Source organism: Pezoporus wallicus, unplaced genomic scaffold (genome assembly GCF_028554395.1).
Source record: "Pezoporus wallicus isolate ANWC-B61680 ecotype Strahan unplaced genomic scaffold, APGP_CSIRO_Pwel_v1 contig_6672, whole genome shotgun sequence".
In the NCBI taxonomy this organism is placed as follows: Eukaryota; Metazoa; Chordata; class Aves; order Psittaciformes; family Psittacidae; genus Pezoporus; species Pezoporus wallicus.
In genome coordinates, this window is record NW_026641070.1 from 109,238 (window position 1) to 131,026 (window position 21,789).

Genomic DNA, 21,789 nt, shown 5'->3' on the forward strand with positions numbered 1-21,789 from the left:
TTTGTTTTTGTTTTTGTTTTTTTGTTTGTTTTTTTGTTTGTTTGTTTTTCCTCCTTCCCCTTAGAATTCAAATAGGAGAAAAGATGAGAGGGTAACAGTTTTATTGAAAGAAGATCTGAAAGGAAGATGTTTCCCAGACTTTCTTTGTGGATAGCTAAAGAAGGTACAAACTGTATCCAAGAGTTTATTGATACAAAGTTGCACCTCTGGGTTAGTTCCTACTGTAGTAGGCCTTGGGCAGAATGAATTGAAAATAAATTAATAAATATTAGTTGTCTGCTAGTTCTGGTGCATAAAATAAGCATAATGTAAGTTTTAGGCTGATTAATTGAAGAGTGATGGTGTCTTTTGAAGGTAATTTATCAAGATTTTTTTTTTTTAGTGACTCAAACGTATTGAAAGGCAGATTGTGTAGAATATATCAATGTAAAAATAGTTTCATGGCAAGGATGAAGTATGGCAATAATGTTAATTTTAAACAGAGCAGTAGATCAAAAGCAATCTGATTTGTTGTTTATCATTTTAGCTAGAACATGTGGTTCTAATTTACGTGGACCAAGTGGGATTATTACATCACCAAATTATCCAGTTCAGTATGAAGACAATGCACACTGTGTGTGGGTCATCACAACAACTGATCCAGAAAAGGTAGGTTTTTTCTCTTTGTCCCCAATCAAACCGTAGAATTTTGAATGTCTTAAAATTATTTCATATCTATTTGATTGAACATGTGAACACATGCAAGTGTGTATGTTTATATAAACACAAAAATTCCCAGATATGTTAAAATATATTGGGCAGTAGAAAAAACATAAATTAGTAATGTCTAATTAGAGTAATAGGTCTCAGTTAGTTTCCAAGTTATAAATGCATTTTCCAATGAAATACATTTAAAAAATACTAAAAATTGTACATTGCTAAATGAGTTGCTAGTGGATTTTTCAAGATGTATTTTGATGCTCATTCATTGTTTAATCTTAGCATAAAACCCAGACGTACGTGTAAGTAGTTTTCTGATCTTGTGTAGGTGTTTTATTACCTATATAACTTCTCTCTTCAATCCACAATGTTTTGATCAAGATTGTAAATACGTAACTATGAATAGCTCTACATAAAGTAGTAGTCACGATTAAGTATTCTAATTACACTGAGATGCTTTTTTACTTATGTTTCTGTAAAATCAATTTACTTCCTCAATAAAGGACAGAGACCCTCTACCTGAAGGAAAAGAAAAGAAATTAAGTCTTTCACTTGTATTTGACTTTTTTGTAGCAAAATGCTGAATAAATAAGTTACAATAACTTGAAGAGTGTACAATCCATGTGTACTTTCATAATTAAAAAACGTGTATTTCCTGTGCAAGTTCTTGCAAGACTGTATTCTTGAATTTTTTAATGTAGTTAAGGAAAAACTGGTTAAAGTCATAAAATGGTTTGGGTTGGAAGGGACCTTAAAGATAATATAGTCCCTAGACCAGGGACACCTTCTAGACCAGGTTGCTGTTCAGCCTGGCTGGTTTAACTTCATCTCACCATAAATTAATGATGCAGATCATTTTGCGGCATGGTTTTATAGCATACTGTTGAGATGTAAATACTGCTTCTTTACAAAATGGATCAAGTTAATTTTTTCTTAAATGTATATATTCAAGAAAACCAGGCAAAAGTACAGACTATTGCATATTTCTGTAGTAGGACTTCTTTGAAAAGGCTTTTTTCAGTTCCAAACCAAAGTGTTATATTTTATTTAATATAGATATTAGAAGTGACTATTTGTCCCTGAATGACCTTTGACTTCAGAGTCATTAAATTTTATAGAAAAATACTAAATCACTTTGAATTTTTAAATATGAACAAGCTTTCAAAATGTAAAAAAAAAAAGTCTGAAAAATGCATCTACTCAAATTTATATTCAGTAATGTTCAGTAGTCTCATTGATTATGCAAAATATAGTGTAGCTTTATAAGAGAAAATTTAAGTGCATCAAAGGAAAACAAGTTAAATTATTGCTAATAGAAGATTGTCTTGGCATCTTAATAGTTTCTTTATTCAAAACAGTTCCATTAATTTTCATTTTTATTTTTTCCCTTGACTTTTCAAGAATTTTAATTAGGCATTGTTTTTCATATTTATAATAAAATGAAGGTAGCAATCTCCTTGCTGATTGCAAGAAAGTTCAACTGTAATACAAAAATTGCTACTGACTGTGCAGCGTATTATTAAAATGTAGTGAGTGTGGTTTTATGGAGGCTTGGGCTGGTGAAAACCACTAAACCTTCATCTGCTACAATGACACACAAGTTCTTTTCATACTATGCAATATATCTCAATGGATTTAGAATTTTAGTGATGCAGAGCTTAATGAGGTTGTTGTAGATTAACTTATTACTCTGTTCACTGGACTCGAAAAGGCACTCTTAAGTGGTATTCTGTGGGCAGGTAAATAGTTCATCAGTCACAAGAATACACTGAAGGAATTGCATACCCAGAGAGATCAATTATTTTGTTATGTTCAAAATGAAGAGGCGTGAGTACAAGGCTTGGAGTTCTCACCCAGGAAAACAAAACAAAACACTATTACATCCAAGTGGGTGAAAGGTAAACCGGTACTCTAACAGACATCCTGATAATCACAGTGTAAGAAAAAGAGGTGGAGATTTAAGCCTTTCAGTTCTGGACAGGACAGGCAGTAGGGAATGAATTGTTTTTTTTACTGATCTTGGATTTGCTAACAATGCAACAAAGGAACATTATTTTCTTCGTGTGTCTTGGAAAGATGAGTATTTGCTTTAGAACAATGATGATTGTGAATGTAAGGTCTTAAATCCAAACATCTTTAAAGGTTACAGTATGTTTAAGTTGCTTTTACATAAAGTCTACATCATCTTTATCAGTACGTATCAATACAAATCTGGTATTGGGACTTATATCTCCAAATAATTGGTCTCGCATTTAACACATACACTTCTGTATAATAAAAGATATGAAGGGAAATGCTTTTACTTTACAAACTGACTGAAATGGAACTTTTTTCCTATTTCTTTCCAAAGAAAAGTATTTCACGGGTATTTTGAAACCTGTGAACTTAAAAAAAAAAAAAAATCAATTGCAAAAATAATTTTCAAATTCCCAAAGTAATGAATTGATTTTAAGATGTGCTGAACATTTTGCATATTTTCATCCCTGACTTTTGTTGGTGTGACGAATGGCAGAACTTTTGAAAATTAAACTGTGTATTGAAGGCTTGATTTTAAGATTAGATGGAGTCTCCTCTTTTGCTTGTCACATTTGAAAATATTAATCAGAATGCTTAGTCTGTGTTTGATTTGCTTTTCCAAGAAGGTAGACAGTTCATGACATGTTGTTACTGTGTATCTTAACTTAGTTTTGACTTAGTCCAGCAGTGAATTTATGTCCTTTCATCAGGTTAGTTTACACATAGCATTTTACAGGATAAGACAGTTTCCTCTTAACATAACAGTGCAGTTTAAAGAAGATAGCCTAGTTAAAAGGGTGCCTTTGCACAAAAAATGGTACATAATGTGCTGGAATATTTTTAAAGAATAAACTTTAAGAAACATAACATTTTCCAGAATTTGCCTTCTGGTGCTGGTGGGGAAAGTTTTTTTAGTGCCAGTTCAAAATGAAAATGGATCTCACCTTTCTGTGGGGACAGTAGCACAGTTCCAGTTTTTAACCAGCCGTATCAAGATTGTTGTTAGTTAAATGTTTTTATAATGTTTATTTCCCTTTTTCTGAACAACACAAAAATCTGAGTTAAGCTTCTGTTCAAAGGTATTTCTATTCTTCTTTCCTTAACATTTATTGTTTCCTCTGGGTCCCACTATTGAGGCTTCTGATCAGCATCCTATTGAGTCATTTATTAGACTTTAAGTACTTGCAAATACAACTTCATGGTGCTCTCCTGGCTCTCTGTCAAGTACATGCTGTAATTCTTGGTAACTCTACCTTGGCTTAGTTGTTCTGTTTTGCAGTTTCTCAACTTTTTAGAAGCAGTTAAGTTTGGACTGTTCTTCTGAGGTCTGTTGTCTTTATCTCTTTTTGCTGTGAGTATAATCTTTCCAGTATGTTCTAATGATGCCTCTCCCTCTTGCTGTTTCAATTCATTTTCCAGGCTGTGGGTTGTTTTTTTTTTTTCATAAGACTTATTGCCTTGGAGTTCCTGCTGCTTTCAGTATGTTACGGTATCATTGCTACATGCAAGGGCTTGAATTTTCAGCTCCAGTGTCTATAGGAGGGCAAGGTTTGATGTTATTTCAACAATGATTCCTAGTTTTGCACAATATTTTCCTTACTGGTTTCAGATTATGCTATAATAGATCTGCCATGGGCTGCAATAGTTCTAAGTTAAAAGACCTGGTAAATACTGTGTCCAAATTTGTTTGTTTGTTTGTTTTGTTTTGTTTTGTTTTTTTTTTCCTTCTTAAGAATGTACTTTCTCCACAATACAAAGCATAGATATTAACTATCTGTTTGGGCCTAACAACTTTCTTCTTTACAAAAAAGCTTACTTACCGCAGTGGCCATAATTGAAGACACTGGAATTAATTTGTGGGAGGGCAGAAAACTTCACATACAGTTGTATAGGCCTGAGCCTTCAGATTTTTTGTATAAAGTTGGGTAGGCCTTAATGAGTTGTTATTGGTATTTCTGATTAATTGCCTTTCAAAGCACATAGAAGAGGAGCTTCAGGAGAACATTCTTAGGAAAAATTTCCGCAGTTCACAGCTAGGGAATCTGCATACTGTAAAGGTTGATTTTGGCATAATTTGTCTTAGGATAATTAATTCTTGCAGTATGCTCTAAAAAAGCAGTCTTACTAAGTAGCATATGATAATTAGCAGAGTTTTTTGAATGTATTCCACATAAGTAGTTTAGGCTTATATAATAAGTTTAAATGGATTAAGAACCTTTGTTTTAATAGGCAAGTTTGCTCCAGTTAGGTGGCATTATTCTATAGCATTGTCTAATATTAGAGTGTTTTTTAGCAATTGTGTCTATAAATAGCCTGCTTTTTCAAAACTTCATTACAGATGGGGCTCCTCTTCCTCTGAGTGTCTGTCACAAGTAACAGGATGTTTGTCAGCATATCTGACAACTACAGCACCTGCAATCTAATACTATATTTGGGGAAGAAAGCTTTTGCTGAACACTGTATATCTCATTCCAGAGCACTGCCACAGTATTGATTTTGTTCTGTTTTATCTATCCTCTCTTTCTGTACCAGAGAGTTTTGTACCAGAGATCCTGATCATTAAAAATATGTAGATCTAAGAACTAGCACTGAACTTCTGTGTATTCTTGGCATTCTAAGTCATGCTACTAATTTACTCAGTTACTATTTTGAATGGCTCGGATAGATTTAATAGAGTGAAGGAGAAGGTCATTGTGAATTTACAGTTGATTTATTTGTACATCCTGTGCCATCTAAATCACACAAATACACTGAAAACTCCCTGAAACGATGATACCCTGTGGTATGTTGAAAATGGAAGCACATTTTTGTATGCTCTTCTATCCTTCACGCAATGCTAAAACTGAATTTTGTGTCATATGTAAATGTGCATATTTAAATTTAAACATCTTTATTTTTCATCTGCTGTAACAGCATTTTTAATTTTATGGAGATATGGCATCACTGACATAGTATTCACACAGTTTAGAATTATAATTATTAAGGTCCCTGCTACGAAACAAACACTGGTTCACTCTTGTTTTGAAATAGGGCTTGTTTGGTTGGTTTGTTTGGTTGTTTTTTGTTTGTTTGTTTGTTTGTTTCATAATCAAGCAGTATAATTTAGAACACAAAGTATAACTACAGCAATTATGAGAGAAACCTGTTGCAGTATAAGGATGAGATTTTTAAACTTCCAGTGTCCTAAAATCTTGTACAAGTCTTCCAGGGTAGCCTTGTTTCTTACAGTATTAAAGACATTTCAAAAACAGACAAGTCTGTATATTGTAGTATAATGTGTAAAAGAAAGCACAGTTTCTTTTTTTACAAATGGTGTATTTGTTGTTGGTTTTAATCATGCTGATATTTTTACCTTTCAAGACATTATGTGAGTGAGATGCCGTAGTATAGCTTATATACAGCGTTTTCTTAGTAGGTTTACTGAAGGTGTATTGGATGATAGTGTAACACAAATAGGGCTGGAACAGAAGACTAGAGTTCTGGCATTGGAGACATGTATGATAAGATTTGTCTTGCACTTATGGGGGCTATATGCCTGAACTCCAGTTATACTTCATGGAGGTCTGTCAAATAGTAGAGTCAGAACAGTGCTTCATCATGATCTAAAGCAGCCCATTAGAGCCTAATCAACTAATTCACTGTTTGAGCTTTGTTTGCTCTCACTGGATCAGAACCAAAAGGGGTTTAGACATTTTAGATTTCAGCATGCAGTGTTTAGTATGTACACAGCTTTGTATGTGCACATGCCCTTCTTGATAAGGACGTGTCAAAGATTGAATGGAAAGGGTCTCATAGTGGCCATATGTTGAATGAAAAAGCATAACTTTGGAGTAGCAGTATATCAGACTTAAGTAAAGGGAAGCGTCAAAAATCAAATTTCTCCTACATTAATACATATATTTACAATTGTGAGCCTTTTTGTGGAACTGATATACCCAAATTAGAACCACTTTTGATACTGATTTTAGATGTCTCGTTTGTGCATTCGTTACAAGAAGTTTTGACTTGCTGTCTTTAAAGACTGTTGGAAGTAGTGTTGGAAGAGGGCCATGTGGGATCCCTACTGGTCTCAATGAAAAGATCCAAGCACAAATTTCCTGCAGCACAGAAAAGTATTGTATTTCCTAGTTTGTGGGGAAAGCTAACTGAAGGATGCTTCTGGCATTATTTCTTGTGGTATTTGCTTTATTTATTTTTTTCAGATGATTTCTAATGTTAAATACAGAAACACACTCGAGTTTTTCGCTTCCAATTGCTGCAAATACAAGCTGACATTTATATTCCTTGTTGCTTACTTTCCTCATGACTTTCCTTCTTGCATCCTGTTTTTGAGTGAAAGAGACTAACTACTGAGCCTTACCTGTGTTCAGTATCTCAGATGTGCTTTCAGGTTATCCGCTAAGTTTACTTTTCTGAGATTTAGCTGGGGGTATGAATTTTTATGAGCCTCAGGTGGATCTAAGTATGACATGCTGAGTTGAAAATGGCAATTTGGGGGGGGGGGGAATAGGTAGGACTTTTAGAAGGAAACTATAAAAGCATACATAGAAATGACTGGAAAAACTGAAGAAAGAGACTTAGCAGTAAATTTGCTGTGATGTTGTCTTTGATTTTACAATAAATCCATATTTCAGAAAGACAGTTGGAATATATTTGCTGGTAATTCAGTGCTCAAGACAAACAAAAGATTCAGCCTCCAAACAAAGTGAATTTATTAGAATGTGGCAAAGCTTAAACTGGCAGGATTAAGCCAGTGGCTTAATGGAAACTATTAAAAAAAATCTAACAAGCTCTCAAAACCTTTGAAGTTACCATACACTCATACACAGAGATATGTAAAATAAACAACTGAATGATTTTACTTTTACAATCCAAAACTCATAGCAGCATAAACTCATTACTCTTCTATCACTTAATTCAAGGTATTTTCTGACAGGAAAAACTCAGAGCATGCATCAGATAAGAACATTCTGCCACTGTGTGGGGGAAAAAAAAAAAACAACAACCCAAAACCTACAATTAAATCTCCACATACTTTTCATGTCTTGTTTGTTCCGCAAGTTATTTGCCAATTCCCTTGCTAAAATCTATCAGGTTTATTTAGCATTACATTGTCAAATGTATAAATCTAAGATATCAAGGTTTATGTGCATACTTTTCCCTGGAGGTTGAAAGTGCCTACAGCTATTGATAGTATATCATACCTGACAATGCCCTTGGATGTTGACTTTGTTTATATACCCTTTTTTCTTTTTATTCTTCTTTTCTGTTTTTTTGTGTGTGTTTTTTTGTTTGTTTGTTTATTTTGCTTTTTTTATTTTCGTTGCTATTTTTTTCCCCCCTTTTGCTTATCAGATAGTCTGTATAAATTATCTTTGTGTAGCCTCATGGGGTTGATAATGAAGATGACGATAAACACACATTTAGGTACCTACAGTTCTGAGTTTCCTCAGAGAACATCTTTGTTATTTTCCCTTGAAACATAGGTGGTCAAAGTTTCCTTGTGTGTGATGCCTACTGTTTATCTTCTCTTTTGAATATTTTCTTGGGTACCTTTTCGACTTGGAAAATGCCAGCTGATAATTTACGGGCAAATAATAGGACTTTTAAGAAATTCACAGACTACATAGTGAAGTGTGTGTATATAGGAAAAAAAAAACATTATGTTATTTTAAAAGTGTATTAGTATTTTCTAAAAATGATTATAATTCCTTTCAGTTTCCTTTAGCAATACTATAGAATTGGTCTTTGGAATCACAGCAAATAGAAGCCTCCGGGTATTTACATAATAAAGTAGTGTCAGCACTTCATTTAATTAACTTACTTTTATGTATTACTGAACAGGAGCTTCATATTGTAAGTGAAGAGCCATTGGGGAGAGTAGTAAATGGAGGACCAAATCATCGCATCCACATTAAAATGTGTAAATCTCAGATTTTAGGAAGATCATGTTAAAGGGGAAGGATACAAATAAGCCTGTATTAAGTTCTCCATAACTTAAGGTCTTTAAATGCACTGCCTAAATCAGTTTTGCTTCTTTAGAATCTTTCTGTCTTCAATGTAAATACCTCAAAGTGTATTATAGCCTTGAATATATTTTTTTTCTCCTGGCTTTCATAAACTAAATAAAAGATGGAGTGATCAAATAATGTTTTAAAGTTTTGTAAATTAAATAATTTGGTTGGAGCTGTTTAGGAAATACAAAATGGCACACAAATTTAATGCTACTTTGAAATAAATAGAAGAAAACTATCTCAGCAAGAATCATCAAGATAGGTATTTATACACCTGCTGTATAATGTGAAAGGGATTAACATAGATTAGGATTCTGATTTGTTAGCTACTTGATTCAAGAAAGATGTGGATAGATTTGAAGTATAGTAGAGAAAAATAATAAAAGTTCATTAGTTTCTGAATTATATTCATTTTATTCATTTATAAAAATAGTTAAGAAACCACAGGGAAAACCAAGATCATGATCCTTCCCATCAGCTCAAATTGGCCTACTTTATCATGTGAACACTAACAGTATGACTAGATCCACAGTACAGGTATCAGACTTTTACACAGCATTTAAACCTAGCTTTCAATTTAGCAGGCAATCTCTAACACCTCTTGAGAACTATCATGAATCTTAGGGTCTGTTTCAGTCAGTCTGTCACATATCTAGGTGTGATTTGTTTCTTTTAGGAGTCTAGGTTTCTTAATAATTAAACATTGCAACAGTACGCAGAGCCAAAGTTTAACTGCTCTTCTAAAACATGGCCCTATTTCTTTCTAAAGATACCACTCATAAACCTTCAGAAGTAAGAATAGGTTTTAGGCATCAGATCTACAAATGTTTAATGCTCATCTGTTGTACTAGAAAATAACATCAAGTGCTTGCTTATCATACCTTTCCTTATTTCTGTCTCTAGGCAAAAGTTGAATTTGCATAAATGTCCAGTTTTTTCAATAAGTAACTTGTTTAAAGATTTTTGGGTTTTGTCATGCTTTACATTTTGCAGTATTCTTATGCAATAGAACATGCAATGAAATGCTGAGCTTGGTTACCTGTGTCATCTCTGTATTCAGTGGACTCATTCTTTAGACAGAGCTTGTCAGGTTGGCCAGCCCTTTATCATGCAGCAATTGTCGCAACAGTTTTCTCTTAATTTAATTAATAGGTAACTTTTATCAATGTTCCAGGCTCACAGGAAAGTATACAAGTGAAAAGGTTGCAACATAGTGCAGTATATTCTTTAATAAAGAAACCAGTGAACAGTGTTGGCTGAAGGGCAGGGAACCTTGCAGTTTTCTGTGCTGTCATGTTGCTGTCATGATGCATTTGAGCATTATAAGCCAGAGTTCCAGAAACAGAGTTTAATCACAGAGTCACAGGCAGAACCATTTCACAAGCCCGGAGGACAGTACATTCAATTCATAAATGCAAATAAAGCAAAAGAAATCCTGTCACTGCAGGTTTACTTCCTATTCCTTGCCCAGATTTTGGCGCTTTTTTTTCCAGTAAACTTATGCTGCATATATTTTTTATTTTTTTTTTTTTTAAGAATCTCCCCTTCCAAATTTTTCAATGGACTCTACTGGATTAGAGAAGAAATAAGGTTATGTTTTTTGATGTTTTGGGGGCACGGTTTAACACTTTTCAGTGTTTTTATCAATCATAATTATATCCCGTAATGTAAAATACATGTCTTTCCCAGCTTCTTTAAGAGCTCTTTGAGTGTTCATGCTCACAGACTTTAATCAGTGTTTAAATCACAAAACACATATACAGGTTTGGCCTTTAGAGGTTAACAACGTGGCCAGTGTTTGGCCTGCTTGATTACCAGCTGGAAATTGTTTAAGGGGTTAATATATCTGCATGAAGCTGTTTACACATTTCTGCTTTCAAAGATCTTCTGTTTGCACCTTTCATCATACTAGAGCTATAGTAACTTCTGTATTATGTTAAAGGAAGTAAGCATGAGTTGGGCTGTGTACTAATTCAGCACATGCTCAACAAGGGAACCACAGGCCAAGCTCCCACCTTAGGAAGAGGGGGATGGTGGAGAAGCTTCTTTTCCTGGACATAGAAAGGAGTTTCCTTTCTTCTAACCACCTTGATGAGGGAAAATGGAGTCTAAAATGTTGCAGATAGTTTACTGTTTAAACAGTAAAATCATAAGGGGGTTTTCATGCCTTTCTAAAAAAAAAAAAAATGGAATCATGTTTGGATGATCATCCCTTTCCAGATGGCAGGTAAGAAGGACGAAATTTCAAAGCATGGTTTTCTTTTTCTTCCAGATAGGTAGGTAACTCATGACAAAAGGAAATATTTTTAACCTAGTCAAGAGTTCAGCAGTTTAACTAAGTTACCACTAGAACATAATTTACTTATTAATCTTTCTGTAATAAGCATAAGCAAAGTTATCACCTGTGCACTGCGGTAAAGCGTTCAAAATTGAAGTGAGGCATAAACAGAGGCTTCATCACAGGAATGAGATGTGGCTCTGGTTACTATGACAGATTAAAATGGAGTTCAGCTCATTACAGTAGAAACTATTATTTCTGCCTAAGGAGGAATACATCTTAGGAGGAGTTCATTCATAGCTAAACAGTTATTTCAAATTAGCTATTGAAATGGGTAGAAGAAAATGACAGGTCATGTACAACATGAATGTGATGTTTGAAGCCATGAAAATGAGAAATTTACATAATCTGTGAACTTCACCAGGAATTTTATTCTTCCTTTATTCTGTTTTGCAAGACACAGGACCTCTATTGCCGTGGAGCTCATGGGCTCTGTGAATGGAGACTCTTTCATGCAGATTTTAGCCTCTGCAGAAGTCATTATTCCAACCAACATTCTCTGTGTTTAATTATTAGTGTCAGGTGCCTGGCAACAAAGTTCAAGTCAAGAAGATAGAAAGTCTGATTTATTTCTTCTATCAAAATCCAGAAGTTTCTAGTAGGTAAATCTGGAGATTTCAGGTAAAGCTTGAAAACACGTTGTTTAACCCCTTTCTTGTGTATGAATGGAAACCTTGCAGATACTTGCATCTGCAGAGCATGAGCAGAATCCCAGAAGGTGGGAAAATGCAAAGGAGAGAATACAGGATTCCAGTATAGCCTTCATCTGTCCTAAGAGAATAAATCAGACTATGTTTTTACATTGGTATGAGGAGAGCAGTGCACCACAAGCAGCATTATGGTGCAAAACAGTTTGTAATAAGGGCCTGAGTTCCTTACTACATGTATATTTCCAAGTTTTTGCTGTGGACCTAGTTGTAAGCTGCTTCTTTAGGCTGGGTGCCTGTTACTGGCTGTAGGACACCTTCCAGCTCAGTTTCATCCACAAGAAACTCAGTTTATCTGTTCTGAGATTGCTCTGTGATGCAAACCAAAGCACAGTAGGAGTTGATGACATCATTTCAGAAGTGCACCCTTGATCAAAGCCTTGATTTGAATGTATGTTTAGTCTCCTGATACAGCTGTTGTAACAAAGAAGGCTGACATTTGCAAACACTTTGTACGTGCATGATTGAATTGGGGCTATGGGTAAATAAATGAATGAATGCTCAGACATGTCCTTTTAAAATTTTGTATTATCTTCATGAAATTCAGACACAGATCCTACCAAAAAACTACTTTGAGAAGCTGCCTTACTCAAAACATTGCCTATGATGAATACATTCTTGGTACCCACTAGTTGTTTCTCAGTTGGATTGTTTTTTTTTTCCAAGGCAAAAAAGGCAGTCATGCAGAGTATGCACACAGGCAGGGTATGTGTGTCATTTTTTATTCAGTTAACATAATTCTTAGTACTGTTCCGATTTACCGGACTAACAAGTTAACAGCCTCCTGAATGATCATTCTTTTTAATAATAGCTCAGACATTATGAAACATTTTGATGTCTGCATTGTTCTTCTCTGTAATTAGGTGGGTTTTCCCCTCCTTGATTTTTAAACAGATCTATTGGCAGGTTATATTTGTCTCATGGTATCTCTCAGAAGTAGGTGTTGTATGCATGCTATTACATATGTCCAGTTCTACATGTATAACTAAATGCTTGGAAATGATTTTCTTTTTTCTGCATTAGCCATTTTTTAACTCTGTATAATCTAAGCTTTATGCTCTGACCTCATATAAAAAGAAAACAAATATTACCTTTTCATCAAACAATATACTCAGGTTTTGTTCTTGATCATCTACCAAGGTAATTTAAATAATAAAAAAAATCTAGTAAATAAATGAATAACTTCTGCTTGGAGTAGCAGTAGGATTCTAATGTTTCCAAGGTAAATGTTCAGCTACTCCATGAAACACTCTACTGCAGTCTGCAAAGTCCTTGCTTATTCTGCTTGCTCCTTCTGAGTATTTCCATCAAGAGCAAATGAAGATGCAAGTGTGATGGCATGCTTTTGCACTTGAGATCAACTATATGGGTTAACAATGCATCCAGCTGCTTGTTACTTTCAAAATGGACTATGTGGATGTAATTCTAGACTGAATATATATAGTTAAATGTCTGGAGGCAGTCTCAAAACTCAGTTACCCACGAGGGAAATCTTAGTTCCTTTTGAGATTAAATTCTTCTGCTTTCCCTCCAGGTGTGGATCCAGAAAGTCCAGACCACAGATACCAAGAGTTTAAGCCATTTCAGTAAGCACTGGTCATGTAATTATGGGCACCTTACTGAGCCCTTATTGCCTAAGCTTCAGTTATAACTAGGAGATCTAGACAGTAATTCAGCTTAGCCTGAAGCACACACCTAGCTGCCATTCTGATGAATAACTTTTTCAGCTGTATTTAATGCAGTTAGAGATTAGATACCTAAAGCACCTTTAGAAACAAATGGATAAACATCTACATTTAGGTGTTTTATAGCTCAATGTAGCTACTTCACCTTAGGCTTCTAATACCATTTGACATGCCTTAAGTAATCCTTCCTGGCCTCCAGCTGCTACTTCAGAGAGTTGTGGACCTCTCACAGATAGTGTATCTTCCAGCAATGTGTGGATTTATTTGGCTTTCAAATGACACCACATAACTATTTAGATTTGTACAAAATGCTATCCTTAGTATTGATTTCTGCAACAAGGTTCTCTTTAACCTGTTTTTTTTTTCCTCCTATAAAAATGAGGTAGAAGAATCATATTACAGATTTATGGATTCATCTTGTTTCTGTGCATTCCTTTGAGAATATTGAGACAATTGAGAAACACTTCCTTGATCAATTTTGCTTACATACTTGTTACTTTTTTCACTTTGAGTACTGCGGGTATGCTAAGTGCATCTCTTGATTGCTCTTCCAAAATTATTCACTGAAGAAAGGTCTTATAAAGTTCTATGACCACTTAAGCTTTCTATTGAGTCTATGAAACATTTTGTATTGCGCACATTTCCTGTGGTTGGAAATGTGATGCTCCAGGGCAGCCTTGCTTGTAGCGATCATGAGATGGTCAGGTTCAAGATCCTCAGGACAGTGAGAAGAGCGTGGAGCAAGCTCACTGCCCTGGACTTCAAGAGAGCCTCTTCATGAACCTGCTTCATAGGGGTATAGCCCTAGAAAGCGGGGCGTGGGGGTGGGCAAGACTGTTGGCTGATAATTCAGGGATCACCTGCTACAAGCTCCCAACTAGAAGGAAGTGCAGCAGGAGGGCCAGGAGACCTCCTTGGATGGATGAGGAGCTGCTGAGGAAACTTTGAAGGAAGAAAGAGGCTTATGAAAGGTGGAAGCAAGGACAGGTGGCCTGGGAAGAATACAGGGATGTTGTCTGAGGAGCTAGGGACCAGGTTCGGAAAGCTAAGGCTCAGTTAGAATTAAACTTGGCTAGGGATGTGAAAGATAACAGGAAGGGATTCTATAATTACAATGCAATTAAAAGACAGACTAGGACAAGGTAGGCCCCCTTTGGAAGCTATCGGGAGATCTGGCTACCCTGGATTTGGAGAAGACTGAGGTTGTGAATGACTTCTTTGCCTCGGCCTTCACTGGCAAAGGCTCTGACTGCACCACCAAACTCTTGGAAGGCAGGTGCAGGAACTGTGAGAATGAAGACCTGAGGCCCACTGTAGGACAGGAGCTGGTTTGAGACCATCTTAAGAACCTGAACGTGCAATAGTCCATGTGACCTGATGAAATCCATCTGCAGGTCCTGAAGGAGCTGGCAAATGAAGTTGCTAAGCCACTTGCCGTGGTTTAACCCAGTCAGGTAACTTGTTCACTCTCTCCTCCCCTTCTTTCCCTCCGCCTACTCCTGGAGGGACGGAGAGGAGAACCGAAAAGAATGCAACTCCCACGGGTTGAGATAAAAACAGTTCAGCAACTAAGTTATAACACAAATCACTACTGCTACCACCAATAATAACAATGATAAAGGAAATAACAAGGGAAGAGAATACATCACCTCACCACCAGCCAGCCTGACCAAGCACTGACCCATACCTCCTCCAACCCCGCAGTCTCCCAGCCCTTCCGGGTAACTCCCTGTTACATCCTGGGCATGACGTGCTGTGGTATGGAATACCTCTTTGGCTAGCTGGTTGAGGTGTCCTGTCTCTGCTTCCTCCTGGCTTCCCCTCCTCCCTGGCAGAGCATGAGGCTCACAAAGTCCTTGGCCAAACCAAAACATCATTCTTATCAGCTCTGTTCTCATCCCGAAAGTCAAAACACTGCACTGCACCAGCTACCAAGAAGGAGAAAAATGACTGCTACTGCTGAACCCAGGACACCACTGTCCATCACATTTGAAAAATCATGGCAGTCAGGTGAAGTTCCTGATGACTGGAAAAAGGGAAATATAACCCACATTTTCAAGAAGGGGAAAACGGATGACCAGTCAGTCTCCCCTCTGTGCCTGGCAAAATCTTGGAGCAGATTCTCCTGGAAGGCATGCTAAGGCACATGAAAAACAAGAAGTGGCTGGTGACAGCCAGCATGGCTTTGCTATGGGCAAATCCTGCCTGACCAATTTGGTGACCTTCCATGATGGGGCTACAGAACTGATGGACAGGGGTAGAGCAGTTGATGTCATCTACCTGGACTTGTGCCAAGCGTTCGATGCTGTCCCACACAACATCCTTGTCTCTAAATTGGAGAGACATCAATTTGATAGGTGGACCACTCAGTAGATAAGGAACTGGCTGGATGGCCGCACACAAAGAGTTGTGGTCAATGGCTCAATGTCCGGCTGGAGAGCAGTGACGAATGGTGTGCCTCAGGGATCAGTGGTGGAGACCAGTCTTGTTCATCATCTTTGTTGGTGACATGGACAGTGGGATTGAGTGCGCCCTCGGCAAATTTGCCAATGACACCAAGCTGTGTGGTTTGGTTGATATGCTGGAGGGAAGGAATGCCATCCAGAGGAACCTTGACACACTTGTGAGGTGGGCTGATGCCAACCTTATGAAGTTTAACCATGCCAAGTGCAAGGTCCTACACCTGGGTTGGAGCAATCCCAGGCACAGCTACAGGTTGGGCAGAGAAGAGATTCAGAGCAGCCCTGTGGAGAAGGACTTGGGTGTGATGGTCAATGAGAAAATGAACATGAGCCAGCTTCAGTGTGCACTCGCAGCTCAGAAAGCCAACTGTATTCTCGGCTGCATCAAAAGGAGCGTGACCAGCAGGTCGAAGGAGGTGATCCTGCCCCTCTACTCTGCTCTTGTGAGACCTCACTTGGAGTATTGTGTGCAGTTCTGGTGTTCTCAACATAAAAAGGACATGGAACTGTTGGAACAAGTCTAGAGGAGGGTCACGGGGATGATCAGGGGACTGGAGCACCTCCCGTATGAATATAGGCTGAGAAAGTTGGGTCTGTTCAGCCTGAAGAGTAGAAGGCTGCGTGGAGACCTCATAGCAGCCTTCCAATATCTGAAGGGGGCCTATAAGGATGCTGGAGAGGGACTCCTCATTAGGTACTGTAGCAGTAGGACAACGGGTAACGGGTTAAAACTTAAACAGGGGAAGTTTAGACTGGATATAAGGAAGAAATTCTCAACTGTAAGGGTCTTGAGGCACTGGAATGGGTTGCCCAGGTAAGTTGTGAATGCTCCATCCCTGGCAGTGTTCAAGACCAGGTTGGACGAGGCCTTGGGTGATATGATTTAGCGTAAGGTGCCCCTGCCCACAGCAGGGGGGTTGGATCTTGATGTTCTTAAGGTCCTTTCCAACCCTAACTATTCTATGTTGATAAGAGACTCTTTTTTCAGCATGACTACCTTCAATCTGTGTTCCTTTAGTTAGGCCAGTGAAATTACAATTCCTGAACTGGATTTACAATAATGTAGTAAAATAATGAGGGAGGTGGTATCTTTATGACAGCATTATGTTTATGGTTATTGACCAATTGAAATACGATAAACTTCATAATCTGCTTGTACCTACTGTGAATCAGGTGCTGGACTATATGACTTCCATTAGCAAAGGGATTTCAACATTGGGAATACTGCGTATGTTCATATAAGTATTTCATAGAGTTCTCAGGTATTAGACAAGCTTATCTTTGTGGCTTTTTCAGTATAACTGTGATTAAAGAAAATTTTAAAGTGCTTACAACTTTTAATTTAAGTCCTGTGTAGATTAATTATTTTTCCTAAAGGTATTTTATTTTACAAACAGGATTTTACAAAAGCTGGGCCAAAAAAGTACTTTATATAAGTTTTTTAAAAAATGTTTTATAATAAAAATATGGCAGTATGCAGGAATTTTTATGCTTGTAAATATCTCACTAAGCTGGGTTTGCCACTAGAAGTTGGGCTTTAATATGGCTGCTCTTGCTCAGTCAGTTAAGAGATTAGGATTTGAAAAGGAAGATTATCTTAAAGATCCTATTTTATTTTTTTTCCTAGAAAGTGATTATAGTCATAACTATATTATTCTTTGTCTTTTGGAAGAAAATAATTAGGTAAATTTAAAAAAAAATATATGACAGCTTTAATAGCCATGACTAATACCTAGATATATTATTTAAATATCATATTTTCAACTCACCGTTGGGCAGTTTAATTGTAGGTGGTCATGGGGATCAAAGACTTTTGTAGTATTTTTTGACCATTATAGTGGTTTTCCAGTATATTTTTTTATCATTAATAGCTATATGTTGGCTTTAAATATAATTAATTTGGCTCACCTTCTTACTCTTCTTGGATAAGACACTTAGATGAAATTTGGAGGAGTAAATATGCAGAAATAGCTTTCAACAATTAGGGCAGTGATAGTAGTAGGTGTATGTTCTTTATAGAGCTCTGTGGTCCTAGCAGCTAAAAACTGTCAAGAAGATAGAGATCAATTTTTACTTTTCCACTTATTGTTCTGCATGCATTAGAATGAAGAGAACGTGTAGTTAGTTTTACAAATTAATCTTCTAATTCTGTAAGCTTGAGGATATCTGAAATTCCTGCTTCCTGGTTGTATGCTAAGTACTGGTGCTTTTAGCTGAGGCAAAAACCTGGTCACTGTCTATATGCCTTTTAACTCACTGAATTTACCTTCAGTTGACAGTTACAGAGTAGGATAGTCTTAACCAGATACAATGAAACAGGGATACAGAAAAAAGATAACGGGTATTATTGAAATTCAGAACATTGATTTTACTAACAAAAGTACAGCATTTTTTGTGCTGTGGGTAAATGTTAATATCACAATCCAAAGGTCCCTGATGAGACATAATGGGCACAATTAATCACCACAAGCCATTTCTGAGACTTTCTACATATTCATATTTACCCCTGGTTCACATCTTTAGATTATCTTTGCAATCTAAGAATGAAAAATGTTTTTAATAAAATGGAGAAGTGCTATTCTGTACAGAAACACTGTGACAAAGAGAAAATTCTACAACAAATGTTTTGGTAGTAGCTCTTCTGAATAGTGTTTTATAACAGTGGACAGTTTGGAGTAATAGAAATGAAACTGATACATGCTGGAACTACAATTTTCTAGATTATACAGAATGTGTTGTAGAAATAAGAAATACTTTATGCTATCATTTTACGATTATTTTCTCTGTGATATATATTGCTGTGATGTATCTTCCATAGAAAAAGCGTGTAATTTAAATAAAAAACCTGAACATTAGTATCAAAATGCACAATTAGTCTTTTGTGCAGATGCCAGATGGTCACCAGACTCAGATATATTTTTTCATGCAAAGTTATATGCAAAATCTTTAAAGAATTAATATGATAGTAAAGCCTTTATTGAAATCATTAAAATAAATCTCTAAACCTACCTATAACTTTTTTATGGAGGCTCAGTATATCCATAGATGTAATTCAAGCATTTTTTTAATTTAGCTAATAAAAATGTCTACCAAGTAGACACTGATAGTGATAAAGAGAGAATAAAATAGTTTAAAAATTACATTAGAGATCCCCATTTAGAATTAATAACATTAGGGTAGTCTCAAATGTATTTGTTTTCTAGTATTGCTATCTGGATTTTGAATTCATGAAGAATATTGCGATTTTTCTTTTAAAAAGTGATTAATGTGCAAGAATGTTATCAGAATAATTATTTTTTTATGTTGCATCTGCATTTTGAAATATTTATTGAAAAGTTGTTAAATGTAAAAATACCATTTTCTGTAACACAAAACCAAAAGTTGAACTTTGAGTTGGCGTCAAGCATTTTTTTTTTTTTTTTCATTTTACGCAATCTTGCTGACAGCTTATGTTTCTTAAGAACAGGCAAAAGAGAGCAAATTTCATTATCTACTGGTGTCCTGGGTTCAGCAGTAGCAGTCATTTTTCTCCATCTTGGCAGCTGGTGCAGTGCAGTGTTTTGACTTTCGGCCTGGGAACAGAGCTGATAGCGATGTTTTGGTTTGGCCAAGGACTTTGTGAGCCTCATGCTCTGCCAGGGAGGAGAGGAAGCCAGGAGGAAGCAGAGACAGGACACCTGACCCAAACTGACCAAAGAGGTATTCCATACCACAGCACGTCATGCCCAGGATGTAACTGGGAGTTACCCGGAAGGGCTGGGAGACTGCGGGGTTGGAGGAGGTATCAGTCAGTGCCTGGTCGGGCTTGGGGGGTGAGTTATCGGTTGGCTGGTGGTGAGGTGTTGTATTCTCTTCCCTTGTTATTTCCTTTATCATTATTATTATTGGTGGTAGCAGTAGTGATTTGTGTCATGCCTTAGTTACTAAACTGTTCTTATCTCAACCCATGGGAGTTGCATTCTTTTCGATTCTGCTCTCCATCCCTCTGGGAGTAGGGGGAGGGAAAGAAGGGGGGGAGTGAGTGAACGAGTTACCTGACTGGGTTTAAACCATGACAACCGGATTTCAGCTTTCCATGATACTTCTACATTTCCTAAAATCTGTCATTTTTTTCAACACATACCTAGCCATGCTGTTCAAATATTAAAAGAGGACAAACGTACTCCCAAAAGAAATTTTACACCTGTATCATTTTAGTCCAAACGTTGCATTGGTGACATGCTATCTTGTCATACTCGGTCTCATTCTTCACATGTCAAAGGCCTTACTGAAGTGCATTTAAACAATATCTACTGCTCTTCCTTCATGTGCCAGGCCTTTCACTTTATTACAGATGTTCATCAGGTTGGTGAAACATAATTCCCTCTTGGTCAGTCCGTGTTGGCTGTGTCTGATTACTTTCTTATACTTCGTGTACCTGGAAGTGGTTTCCAAGCTTAGTTGCTCTGTCAAAGCCTGACTGGACAAAGCCCTACCCAGCCCAGTCTGAATTCCTTATTGACCTATTTGGATAACAGGCTGTCCCTTCCAACCTGAATTATTCTGTGGTTCTAAGAAGAAACCTGAATACTATCTCAGAATTTTTTTGTTTTTTAATATTTTTCTGTCACAAAACCTGCAATGAAACCCAGACAAATAAAAGCAATCACAACCAGGTAACACTGTGATTCTACTGGGTTATGTAATTTCACAGGAAATTATGTAATTATAGCTGTTTGCTTGTTTAGGTTTTTTTTTGGTTTGGTTTGTTTTTTTCACTGCATTAAACCTGGAGAAGGAGTTATTGCTAATCAATTTTGTAAATAAAGAAGGTTTAAGTACAGACACTCTGAATGTTGTAATTCATAGATTTTACAGTGTTATCTATCAGCAGGAATACGTTCAGATCTGGAGCACAGATTTTGTTACTTGGATGTCATGCAAGTTCAAAATAATTTAAGTCTGGTTTGACTTGATGTTTTTTATTATATTTTTTCATGTCTCACAGCCTCATTGTAATTAAACTTAATTTGTCTTTAAAGCTTTATTTACTGCAAAGCAGAAAAGCTTACAGTATTAAAGAGAAAATCTTGATTGCGGACTTGAAGCTACTGCTTTATTCTACATTGCTCCACTGGAAATAGAATAGGTGTGACTAAAACTCACACTTTCAGTTACACTATATTGGTCACTTCACTGCCCTCAGAGAAAGGGAGCATTGAACTTTTAATCCCAAACAATGTGCCGCCATTAAGATAACAGTGAAATGGATCCCACAAGTGTGTGGGACCGTGAACAGAGTCTAGTCTTTGCTGGCACCCTTAAACATCCACCTTACCCCACACTCACCACCGTTTCATCCTTGTTTTATCGATTTTGTTGCTTTCTCCTTAAGGCTAGATATGTTGTTCATCTTAAACAATGTATCCTATATTGCTGTTGTTAAAACATCAAGCTGAACACTTAGATAATTTGTACTTTTTCCACTTATATTTCTGATAACCTATTAATATCAACTGTAAATATTAATATTTTTTAAGGAAAAAAGATCCAGGTCAAAAATTGACACAGCTTTACAGGCGAGGTCTCATAAATGCTGATTAAAAGAAAAATGTTTCCCTATCTATTTCAGACTACTATGTACACTTTTTTATGATGTCTGACTTTTTCAGGGATGAGCCTGATTTGTGTTCAGCTCATGTTCTATTATGACATCCAGATCTTTTCCTAAAATACTGTTACCTGACCAGCTGTCACTCAGTCTGTAACTGAGCAGTACATTACACCTTTGTAAATGTAGCATGCTATTTAAGGATGCTTTTCTGTTTTGATTTGGTTTTGTTTTGTTTTGGGTTTTTGAGGCAATCTCTCCAGTTCTTCAAGATCACT

At 36.5% G+C, this 21,789-nt stretch overlaps 1 protein-coding gene across 1 annotated transcript in view; it reads left to right on the top strand.

Moving 5' to 3' along the window:
- Window positions 1-21,789, top strand: part of LOC130606014 (CUB and sushi domain-containing protein 1) — a gene marked incomplete at its 5' end in the record, with an annotated part of 426,016 nt that overhangs the window by 79,249 nt on the left and 324,978 nt on the right. Inside the window, one exon of the mRNA XM_057421927.1 lies at window positions 527-648. Within this exon, the coding sequence (XP_057277910.1) occupies window positions 527-648 (122 nt within the window). The remainder of the gene's footprint in view (window positions 1-526; window positions 649-21,789) is intronic.